A 12,216-nucleotide genomic window follows, 5' to 3' on the forward strand; every position below is an offset into this window, starting at 1 on the left:
ATGAGTGTGACCTTTCATGTTTTGTTTGGTAAATATTTATGTGACTGGATTTTGCTTGAGGATTAATTGTTCTTTATATAGACGCAACTTTAGTCACAGAAATGAGGTTAACCAACCACTGCAATTTACAGAGAAATAATATGGGTAATTTCTTTACCTCCAGCAAGATAAAAACAAAAACTCCCACAGTACAGTCTCCTATTTTCTTGTCCTTCTTTTCACTGCTTTGCTCCAACTGCTTTTTCTTTCACCTTTCTCTTATTTACCTTTCCTACTCCACTTCCCCTTCCTTCCTTCCTCTGTTTTTTCCCAATTCCTCCTGTCTTTCTTCTACTATTCATGTTGTCTCCCGTTTTTTCTCTTCCTCATCACCTTCCTCCTCCCTGCAAGGAAGTCACAGTCTGCTCTTACTCCCCAAAAATGAAGAACAGAGGTTGTGAGTAAGAAACTACCACAGCTGTTGCTGGCTGAAGGGAGCTACCCAGATGACTCAGATTGCACCTTCAAGTTGAAGGGCTTCTTTCCTTCAACAGGTTTTTTTTCCTGCAACAGTGCTCTCTTGTTCTTACAGGTTTCTGCCAAGCAGCCGTAGGAATGACTTGACAGTAAGAAAATGGTCTCATTTCCTTCTTTCTCTGATGGCATTTGAGGTGGTCCTAAAGTGAGCAAGTCCAGTATCAAATCCCAGCTTGGGGGATGCTGGGGGAGCTCAAGTAGAGTCTGGGCTCCAGGACCCTCTACAGTTTTGAGAAAAGTGAGATAAACTAGCAAAAATAGCACTTCAGTGAGACCTACAGAGCACGGGTGCTTAAACAGCTTCGTGAAACAGGTTCCCATGTTCTTACCAAGGTGGTGAGTAAGTCTGCTGTTTGCTGGCTTCAGGGTCTGTGGGCACTGGCCATCTTTCAGAGGCAGCACTCTCACCTGCGTCTTCAGGTGTATCCCAACTATCTTAGAAGAGCTGGACTTACAAGGCTAACTCAACAACATATGTAGTTAAAGTTAGGTTGTATGATAAACACCAAATAAGATTCTTAGTTTACAGTTGAGAAAAAATGGAGAAGAAAACCAGAACAAAACATCCTCTTTCCTAGCCCTTACTTTGTGTACATGATAGCACTTTCTGTATGATCAAAGTCAGTATTCTTCTGTAGAGCCAACATATTTCCCATGCTAGTGTGGGTTGCTTACAGCAAGCTAGGTGGAAAAATGGGATATTGTGTGTGCAACCAAGGCAGTGAATAAATGCATCTCTTGGCACACTTGAGCAAAATCAGGCCAGCAGACTGCATGACAGAGAGCAGCTGGAAGATAAGAACTTCTTATGATCTGGCTAGCAAGTGGATATGTAACACCAATATGTCTGTTTTATGTCAGGCTGCTGCTTTTTCTTTTTTTTTTTTTTTTTGTGTGTGTGTGTAGTAGCTTGAAAGAGGGAGAAAAATCCATTTCAATGATGTCAACAGAATATGTTCAGCCACTTGATATACCAGACGACAGACTGGACAAGCGAGATTCACACTGTAACCATTTAGGTAAGTGTTATTAGATGATGTCATTGCAGTAATTAGAGAGGTGTTGTCTTCACATCATTAGGTCCCGTCCAGTGCCCGTTTTTCCCCTCCAGCAACACAACTGAGCCCTCAGGAAACCTGATAGATTACACCTTCTGCTGACACTTCTGATGCCAGATGGAAAGGCAAAGAGCATTTTTCCTGCATATAAATATCAGCCAAAGCTCTAGAGTGAAGTTAATTAAAGAGGAGAAAGGAAAAAGAGTCATTGTTCTTTTCTCTGATAGAAAAAGTAGAGCAGTTTCTTCATTTATACCACAATAAACTGAAAGCTAGGATATAGCTGAACCTTTCCTGAACACGTTTTTCATACGCAATTTCAGTAAAAGGTTTCAAACACCTTCTTAGCCTCCACTGGGGCAGCTTTCTAATTACTTTTTCTCCTTCGTTGTCAATCTGTTTCTTCTCTTGAACCTATTTCATACATAATTTTGTATTGAGAGTACCAGAGGCATCTTTGCTCCGCCACACTCCTAAATACCAGACTTCATACTTGATAGATGTGCTTTTTGCATATTCATGGTCTTTGCCTCTGCTTCAAATGCTATTACTTCACTCCCGTCTTGCAAAATTGTCATGAAAATTTAGCAAACCAGAAACAATAATTTATTTGCTTATCGTTACCCTTGTGATGACAAAAATGAAACACAAATGCAATTTCACTTGCTTGTTAAAAAAAGCGTCTCACCGCAGGCGAGCACAATTTTATAAGCTTTGTTTATCTGGCCTGCAAGGAAGGTATCCTAGTTCTGCCTCTGCCACCCACCATTTCTAGCCACAGGCACCACTTTTACAACTGCTGGCATACCAAACGTAATTGTTCCATAAAATTACTTATTTAAATAAATACAGAATGAGTCCCATTCTACAGTCGGGAAACTGAGGCAGCAGGAGGTTAAATGAGCTCATCAGGACCACAGGCAGGAAGCCTGTAAGGGACAGAAAAAGACCCCACATCTTCCAGTGACTTTACCTGGAGGTCATCCTTCCCACATCTACCCGCAGACTCGCCTCAAATAGTGTGAGCCCGCCTGGAATGAAGTCCCACTGCGCTCAAGTCTGCAGTCAGGGGTTGGGTAGGGCTGTGGGGGACCCAGCTGAAGCCAAACAAGCAGCTTTTAAGAAATCAAAGCATTGGTTTGCATGATGACAGGCTATCTTAAATATTTTTGTCTTACATAAGCTCCCAGAAATGCAGATCTTTGCAGAAAAACCATGCTGACCACCTGAGTCATCTGAGTCAAGGCTTGCTTTAAGAGAAAACCAAAAATCCCGTGTAATGTTATGTAAATCAAAAGCAAATACCAACTGCCTCTGGAAATAAAGCCAACTCTTGAAGGGAACAATATACTGTCTCGTTTTACCAATACCTCAGGCTGACCCCACACATGTAAATCTTTCCTTCACAAAAGTGCCCTTGTAACTCCTGAAGACACAACCTGCACAGTTAGTGCAGGACAGAACAGGGATGGCCATGGGACCGCTGCACACGATGGTGCAGCCTCCCTGCTGCCATGGAACACGCAGCTGCCCACAGCTCTCACCCTCTGCTTTATGTCCACCACCTACAATGCAGAAGGACCACCTAAGTCACTTGACTCCCATGTAGTATGGCACAGGGGCCTCTCATACCGACTTTCTATTTAAGAGAAGTTTCTCCACAGGCATTTTAATTCACTTGGAAGGAAGCAGTATTATTAAAAGCTTTTCTTTTCACCATCTGGTGTATTATTTCCCCTCAGCTTCAATTTCTATTAATCTGTTTGTTGGGGTTTTTTTTCCCTGCAGAAGATCTTTCAGAACAGCTGATTAAGAGCTGTGACCTCAAAAAGAAACCAAGAAAAGGTAAAACCATCCCAGCTTCCCAAAACACTGAACAGGAGCAAAAAAAGCCAAGGAGAAAAGATACACCGGCTTTTGCCCCACCACCTCTAACAGGTGAGCAATACATCTCACGACTTCGAAATCCCAGTTCAGCTGAGGGGACTGAATCTGGGCGGAAGTCTAGAGAGCCCTCACTCGCTTACGTCCCCTTGGAGTGGGCAAGAACGCGGCCCCACGACACGTGCAGCCGGGAGGGCAGGCAAACAGAGAGGCTGACTTCCTCAAAGGCCTTCCCTGTTAGACGAAGGGTTTTCTCACAGGGTCTGGGAATACCAAGGTGAGTGGGTGTGTGCCCTGGAAAACGTGCTCCCTTGGAGTGCATAGTCTTGCTGCCTTAACATGGTAAGTGATCTGTGTTTGTCTCTAGCTGCTGAGCCATGCTAGATGTTCCAATTCAGTCTGCACCAAAGTCAAAAAGGGTCAAGTTCAGGTCCTGCACTTTCTTGTGAAACGGGTACCCAGTGCTCAGGGGGAGGCTGAATGGGGTAAGGCTGGGAGGAGACCAGAGAAGCACACAAGCCAGGTTGCTCCTCCTGGAAATCGCAGGGCTTTTGTGCTTTTGGGGACTCTGGCAAAAGGCGGGTGTTTCGGGAAGCCAGAAACCACTGCAGCAACAACGGGGCTCCTTGTAGGATGCTCCCTGCTGCTGCACATCTATAGACCTCTGAAGTTCAGGAGCCAAAGGCCACCAACCTGGGGAAGGCAAGAATGAGCAGAAGACTGCCACTGAAACCTGACGATCTTCCAAGATCAGCAGTGGGAATAAATGTTTGTCGCTTCTCGCTGCTAACAAGCACTCCTTGTTTTGCTGTCTGGGGAGAGAGCTGTGCTCTTGTATCTGCTCCATTGAGTTCTTCTTCCCATGCTGCACATACACAGAGGAGTTACCCAGTAACTACCTGCATGGTCCCCTGCGAACCTGCACAATTCTCCAAGTGAAAAACAAGCGACTGAGATTTTCCAGTATTTGTAATCCAGATATTGAACTTGACTCTGTTCAGGTTTCACATATATCTATCTCCTCCTCAGCAATTCTCTCTTAGGGAAGAGTGGCTCAGAGGCTGGGGAGCTGCATTTTGTGCCTGCAGTAGCCATACCATAAAGAAAACTTTGTTGCACTAGTTAAAATAGGCCATTTCTGTGTAGTCACATTGCTCCCAGGCAGAGGCTTGAGCTCCCTTGATAAGATGTCTAAGCGTCTGTAACAGAAGATTGCACCCATCTTTACCATGATTTCTGATGGGCTGCAGTTTAGCCCATTAAGTACAACCAGAAGCCAGCTAGCCTGATAGCATCACTGCCTATAGCCTATGGGACAGAATTGACTTGGAAGAAAAGTATACCGTTGCAAACCCTGAAGAGTAGGTACACCATGCGGAGCAGATCATGCACTCGCGCAGCCTTACTTACTTACTAGTCATTGGGGAAGTTAAACAGGTGCAAAGTCTTCAATGTGAACAAGACTGAAGTGGCATTTGCTTTTTTTCTTGCCTGCAGGCATACTTTCAGACTTTTCTGATCATCTGCTGAAAAGGTATGGTATTGCAGAGAAGCCACAGAGAGAGAGAGTGAGTCCAGGCTCTCAGATCACCGAACTGGAGCAGAAAAAGCCCAGGAGAAAAGATACACCTGCAATACACATCCCACCCTTGATAATAGGTGAGAAACTTACTCAGGTTTAAGGTCCTCCACAGAGGAAGCAAAAAGTGGCTAGTGTGTGAGGTATGCTTGGGAGGAGGCTGGAAGGAGGTTGCTCTGCCCAGTATGCTTAGCAGTTCCTCCTGCACCGGACCTATTTTGTCAAAGTACATAATGGCACTGGTGGCTCTTGGAAAGTCTTTTCCATATCCCCTGCTCATGGGGATAGAAGGGAAGGGGAGTAACAGAAGACATTAGGTCACTTGATTATCTCTTGCAAACATGATCCTACTTTTGAGAAAGGCCAGCTACTGCCCTGCTTTTCAAATTGAGCACGTGCAAATTTTTGGGTCACCAGCACTAACGTAGCTCACACTGCCTCAAGCGACCTGGAGCAAAGTGGTCCTGATTAAGCTCCTCTTAACTCCACAGTCCTTAACATGCACTGAGGAAACCAAGCTGTGATGAGCTTCTCATTAACAGCACCTTAAAGACAGTTCTGTGCTTCTGGCATAATACATAGTGCAGCAGCTAATTTGCTTGGTGATCCTATGATGTCAGCCGGCCGTGTTTTGGTCCTAAGACCCTTAGTTTGTTGAGTTTCCCACATTCCTCTATCACAGAAGAGCCTCAATACATCAATATTTCTGAAGGTCTTTGAAGATGTAAAGCACTGTGCAAGTGTTAATTACTAGTGCTAGCCAGGGATGCAGGAAATAGCGCAAGTTGGTATGCTATGCACCAGCCCTTTCCAGATCAGAGGATGGAGGAAAAAATGAACAAACAAATGAACAGATGAATGAATGAAAAGCAAACAAACAAACCCCAGATCCAAAACTAGTGCCCAAAACTGGATAACACTGTTCCCTTAGGACCCTCTCTCATGAACCAGTTCTGCTGTGGGCTGGCACTACTGAGCAGTGAGACACACTAAATGAAGAGGTCCTGAGACATACTTTGGCCCTGAGTGACTAAGCAACAGCTCAGTACATCAAGCACCTGAGTTTCAGCTACACTTTGAATGGAATTTCCTATACACCTAATAATTATAAGGTGTGCAAATGGCTTCATCAATCCAAATAGGCACCTGTACTTGTAGATATCTCCTTTCTTTGTGAATCTGAGCCTTCATAACAGACTTAAACATGTGTAAGATGTGGTGAATACTAGTGCCTTGCATATTGATCTGCCTAAGGAAAATACATTTTTTATTCGCTCACTGAACTCAAGCATCCCAATGGCTTGCAGCATCAGAGCTGCTGTGAGTGAGTCACTGGAAACCTGGTTCAGTCATTTGCTGGGGGAAATTAAATCTGTCGTATAACTTCTGAGCCCAACTCCAAATGCTCCACTTTGAAATATTTAATATAGAGCACTGATAATGAACTGCTCATATAATTGCTGGAGGGAATTACCTAGCAAATTACCTGGAATTCCACATGACAAATAAATTAGGTGGGAAAAAATCATAGTCTTTTAGGGTTTGATTCAGAAACAGAAGTAGAGGTAAAATTTATCCAACCATTTGTAATAAATATTAGTCCTGTGTATTATACTTGAAGCCTACCTTTCCTGTGGGCCTTGGAGGAGACATGAGACAGTATTTTGGTCAGTTCAAAAACACTCCCAAGAAAGGTTGCTTTTGGCCATTTATAAGCACCTTTGAAGATGCTGTTATGTCCTTTGCACTACAGGGTATACATAAAAAAGGAGAATTTGAAAGCGAAACACGTTTGGTCGATAGAAATCAAAGAGGAAACGTGACACTGAAGCTGAGAGGCTTGACTCTTGTTTTGTTTTAAATGTAATTGCTTGTTAAGAAGATGCAGCAAAGGTGAATTATTCCCTTAACCTGTCTCAAGAACGCACTGGTTGGATTAGCATCTAGTCTCTCATTACTTCATGTTTTGACCCTAGCTTTAACTGGCTTAAGCAGGCACTTAAGAGAGAAATTGTAAGAGAGTCATTGTAAGGGTCTTCATCTCCTGCTTCCTATGAAGACTTCCTATTTAACTTATACTAATTTTCAAAGCAAAAAGAAGCTAATACAAGTTATATGGTAACAGAAACGTGTTATAATCCCTGAATGATTTGGTAATCAAAAAACTTAAAAGGGAAGGGATAGGGTTAGGGAACTGAGGGAAAGGAAAGGGGGAAAAGGAAAAGGAAAGGGAAAAGGAAAAGGAAAAGAAGGAAAAGAGTGACTTTCAAATGTGTGACAAAATTCAAACTGTGTGCATTTGCTATTGGGAAAATGACAGAAACTAATGCAATTTTCAGTTGTTTTCAATCATACCTTCAATGACACTCTCTTGCCTACTGGTGAAGCCACTTTCCAGCACTCAGCATGGATTCAAAGCAGCCTGCTTAGATGCTGCTTCTCCCTGTGGACAGGTTTTCCAGATGCTGTATCCTCCTGGGTCCCTTTTCCGGTGACTGACCGCCTGTGGCAGACTTGTGCCTGTGTCAGGGGCAAAGCAGCCTATGTGTTTGAATGCCTGAATTTCATTCCCTCCCTACTCTAAGGATGCATTATTTTCTTTTTAAGATACAGAGCAACATACAGCCTTCTGCTGGTTGAAATTTGCCAGTGGTGGCTCCATGTCTTGTTATGAAAAAGTGACTCTTTGTGGCTGAGAGCTGGTCCAATATTTACTACTTGTTTACTTTCAGGGTTATCCCATCAGGTAGCAGACAGAGCACAAACAAACCGAGCTCTTGCGGAACTCCTGTGTGAAACAGAATCTGAATTATAGACTCAGAGACCTAAGAAGCCCTGGCAGGGCTACGTGCGCTAAATACGTATAGACAGGCCTTTCTGTCCCTGTCTCCCTGTTATTGGTGCTGCTGCAGCAAGTGGCACGCTCAGTGCCGCGCGTATCCCTTGTGACCTGCTAATGAGGATTGTCCTCGTTTCGAACATTTCCCCTTCAGATCCCTCCCAAGCGCCACTTCCAGATGCCAATTCAAAAAACTCCGCTTAATTGTTTGTAGTACCAGAGCTTAATTACTAGATTATCTTTTAAAGCAGCTGCCCACACAAATAGCTTTGTTGTAAATGTGGCTAAACATGGCAGCTGTGTTATCTCTCTCCATTTTGACCAGCTGGTTATGAGCACTCTAGGATGGTCCCTCTCCTTCTTGGGTGGCCAGAGATATTTTCTATTGCAAATAAAAGCAAGTTAAACAGACCATACAAAGGGATGAAAATCAATGTATCTGCTGGACAGTACGTGACCCAAGTGAGAAGCAGAATCAGTTTTGCACCTTGCAACCATCCAAGGGGGCTAAATTAGGATCTGAACGTTACTGTCTGCAGGAACCCATGGCTACCTGTTGTCTGCAGGAACCCATGGCTACCTGTTGTCTGCAGAAGGAAGCTAAGGAAATCAGTTCTTAGCCAGCTTAAGTGTCTAAGCCTTGGCATCACAAAACCCTCCCCTACAAGGGTCTGACTTCTAAACGTATTCAACCTTCAAACTCATACTGAGGTGATGCCAATAACATTGTGCCATGTGTGTACAAATGAGCCATGATCAGGGGTCTCTTCTACTGGCCAGCTCCCCTTCAGTCAGCCAACACCTTGGCTTTCTGAAGGGATTAGACCAGAAGACAAAATATAATCACAATTCTAATGCGTTTTTTTTTCCTCTCACATGGCAGTAAATGATTTGAACGTGATCCAAAGCCTCTACTCAAATCTGGGACACTCTATTGCCACCCCACTTAGCAATATATTCAATTAACTGTATTAAAGTATTTCTGAGAGCTCTTCAGGGCTTGAGCAAGAATGTAAATATGGGAACATGGTTCCTGAAATGTGGCTACTAAGGGTTCCTTAATCAGATCAGAGATAACTAGTAAAACCACAGCTTCAAACCATCATTCTCCCTCATGCCCTAGAATACTAGTTAAGGTAGCTCCTTTAGGATAACATCAACCCCCCGGTGAAAAGTCTCAGAGTGACGCAGGAGAAGTACAGCAGTTTAATGCCACCTCTCGCCCTTTTTCAGTGCAAGGGATGTGACTGGAGCACTCCAGTACTCTTCCAACCCAGCTGCAGGAGTTGCCTGTAGGCAGTCAAGGGGAACTGGTGCCATCTTGGTGGTTTTCTGATTTACAACCCAGAAGGAGTGGCTTAGATCTAGGTGGCACCTGCCAAATGATTGATTTAAGCCAACTTCTTCTGCCTACATTTGAGCTTCCTAACAGAAGCTCTCATGTCTCTGTGAGCCTTTGAGGTCTAGTCTCTGTCTGAACATTGCAAGTAGTTGCAAGTTCTGTTGGGAATTTCTATGCTGCTTCCTTCAGTCAGATTTCTTGGCAGATATTAACAGAACAATCGTTTCCCTGGGTTGTAGAAATAATTCTAGATAAGACATCCCTTTTGCATCGTCTTTCCACTGTTTTACACTAAAAAGCTGGTTTTAAAGGCACATAGTTGTCCCTGGAAGTTGTTGGTGGTCCATGGTCTGGAAAGTTAATAACCTGCAGCTCTAGGCTATGTCTTCCTCTGAGCTTTGAATTCTGAACTCTGCTGGAAACCTTTGGAGTTCATCAGTCATCAAAGTGATTCACTGATAACAATGCATCATCTTGCTATGGATTGTGGTAAGCATCTGGCACGCTACTGACGTGGGTCCAGCTAAGAGCTGGGGACCTCTGCTTGGCTACTGCCTTACAGCTAGCATCTGCTCTAAACAGGCCGGTTTATATGCTATAATCAAGCCTTCAGAATTACATGAACATACTTTTCCTTCATCACTTCATAATTCAAATAAGAGACGTTATCATAGAGCACAGCGCAGCTTTATTTAGCTGACATACCTGATTTCTTATTCCTGAGTTTACCCAAAAGCTCTCATCAAGTGATATACTGTAGCTTCACACTTTAAACATATTTTAGCTATGTTTTCCTCGTTCCTCAAATTCTCCATGAAGAAAAAATAACAACAATAAAAAATCCCACCCCAAATAACAAAGAAAACAGAAAAAAAAATTGCATTTGCCTAAGCTGTCTATATGAATAGAAGTCTGAGTGTGGATCATGTTCATCCATCTCCCTAAAATGGCATGATTCTTTGCAGTCAACAAGGGTGGCTACGCAATTGTTGCTTGAACAAATGGAGTCCTTTGTGTTTCAAAATAATATTCATTCATGCCTTTCAGTTTATCTCATGGTGCCACTGAAACCAGCTAGTTCACAAGACCTGCATATAAACGAAGCAGGAGCTAACTTAAATGAAGGGCAGTATAGGATAATATTTTCATTAATTCATCACCTCTTGAAAAGATGCCAGAGTTGAAGAAAATCTTCCTGTGTGGTATTGCTCTATTTTCAGAGCTCGTCAAGACTGAAAGCCTTCTCTGTCAGAGGGCTTTCGATGCAGAAGGAAGCAAAACAGGTTGGTTTGATGGAACAACTCAGCTGGTTAGGACAGACTGAGAGCAAACAGCAGGAGACCGAATTAGGGAGAGATTTCACCAGTCTCAACACAATGATAACCCTCATCCTGTTTTTAGACTATGTTAACCTCCACACCAAGGAATGTGGGCATAAAATATGTCTTACAAGTCACTTGCTTTTTACTGGGAACAGGCAAACCCAACACAATCTGTTAAAATAGGGATCAAGAACATTTTCTATCATCTAACTCATTGACCTCTCTTCACTCAATTACTTTAATTTCTAATAGAGAGAGCAGTTACGGTAATTGTGATATCTTGGTATCACATAAAAGCCTCAACCTCCGTGAGGGGTGGACTTACTGTTTTAAGTATGAGAGAGAGAGTGAAAGAGAGACAGAGAAGGGGGGAGAGGCAGATATTTGTGGAAGGTATGCTCCTCAACCTATCTATAGAATAGAGAAGGAGTTTGGAAGAAGGAAACACATGTGGAAAGATATTTCACGTAGTATACCTACAGCTGATGAAAAGGCTTCTGGAATCCCCATGGTGTGCTTGAACTGTGAAATCAAATCACTTTCAACATCATGTCATATTGTTCTTTAGTGCTTTCGTGATAGGGATGAAGCTTTATTTTAGTTCTCTTGTTACAGGATGGCTAGGTCTCAAAGTTTGTGCAAACCCCAAACCTCAGTAACTCATATACTGACTTAAAGCCTTCGGTAACATACCCGAGTTTTTTAACATTGATCTTGATCCAGTTGCTTTTGCAATTTTTTTGTACTATATAACTTCAGTGGGGATAGCACTTGGCATGTGGGTGTTCCAACATTTGTCTCTTTTGGCATTCTGCATTTGCAGAATCTAAATAATATTGCTATATACATGTAGAAAATAAGCATGCATACACATGTTCATATAAACTGACTCAATCACAAAGATTAATCAGAGTATTTATTTCATCATGCAAACTCTTTCCCTTTTTTAGCTTTCCAAACCCTTTTAACAAGCAGGTTTCCAGGTGAAACTTCAGTGTCTTTTTTCACAGGCAGCAGCAATACACTGGATTTAAGGGTGCCTGATAAATTTAGCTAAAAATGTAGTGATCCAGTTCTAGTTCACTAAATATCAGGAGACTGATGTGCCAGAAATAAATGAAGAGTAACTCCCATGATGTTGGAAAACTACATTAGGATTAAGAAATTAAAGGGGACTGAAAAATTCTTCTTATACTGATATTTTCTAAATTACTATTTTAAATAAATTCCTTTTTTCCTTCTTTTTTTTTTTTGTGTGTGTGTGTGTGTGTCCTTCTGTTTTTAAGGCACTAAGCTGCTTACAGAAGAGAAGCAAACAGTGATTATGGAAGATGAAGAAAAGGATGGAGACACAATCCCGAGTTAAGATCACAGTGATATTTCCATTAATGCAGTGTAAATAATTCTGGGTCATTCAAAGTGGCAGCACATAGTAAAAAAAAGTCCTTTCATTTTTATAAATAATAATTTTCTCAAGCATGCACTTGAATTTAAATTATCTTCAAGTGCCTATCTGCATCTCATGAAATCCCAGCAAACATCAGAGGACATGATGACAGAAATTTCACTTACATGTAGGGTTGGAAAGAGTTTCTTGGTTTACTAAAAGCAGCTTCCCAGGATTTTTGTCAATGAGGAATCCACCTCAAATCAGATCCAGCTTTGTGTAGCGTGGT

At 42.5% G+C, this 12,216-nt stretch overlaps 1 protein-coding gene across 1 annotated transcript; it reads left to right on the forward strand.

Annotated features, from left to right (window-relative positions):
* Positions 1 to 1,120: 1,120 nt before the first annotated feature.
* Positions 1,121 to 11,906, forward strand: PPP1R17 (protein phosphatase 1 regulatory subunit 17; the record flags this gene model as incomplete). The annotated part of the gene is made up of 4 exons (XM_081996472.1): positions 1,121 to 1,535; positions 3,363 to 3,512; positions 4,956 to 5,117; positions 11,827 to 11,906. The coding sequence occupies exons 1-4, from the start codon at positions 1,325 to 1,327 to the stop codon at positions 11,904 to 11,906; spliced, it is 603 nt and encodes a 200-aa protein (XP_081852598.1). The 5' UTR covers positions 1,121 to 1,324.
* Between the last annotated feature and the right edge of the window lie 310 nt (positions 11,907 to 12,216).

The sequence above is a fragment of the Phaethon aethereus genome (assembly GCF_964289735.1).
Source record: "Phaethon aethereus genome assembly, chromosome: 2".
NCBI classification, from domain to species: Eukaryota; Metazoa; Chordata; class Aves; order Phaethontiformes; family Phaethontidae; genus Phaethon; species Phaethon aethereus.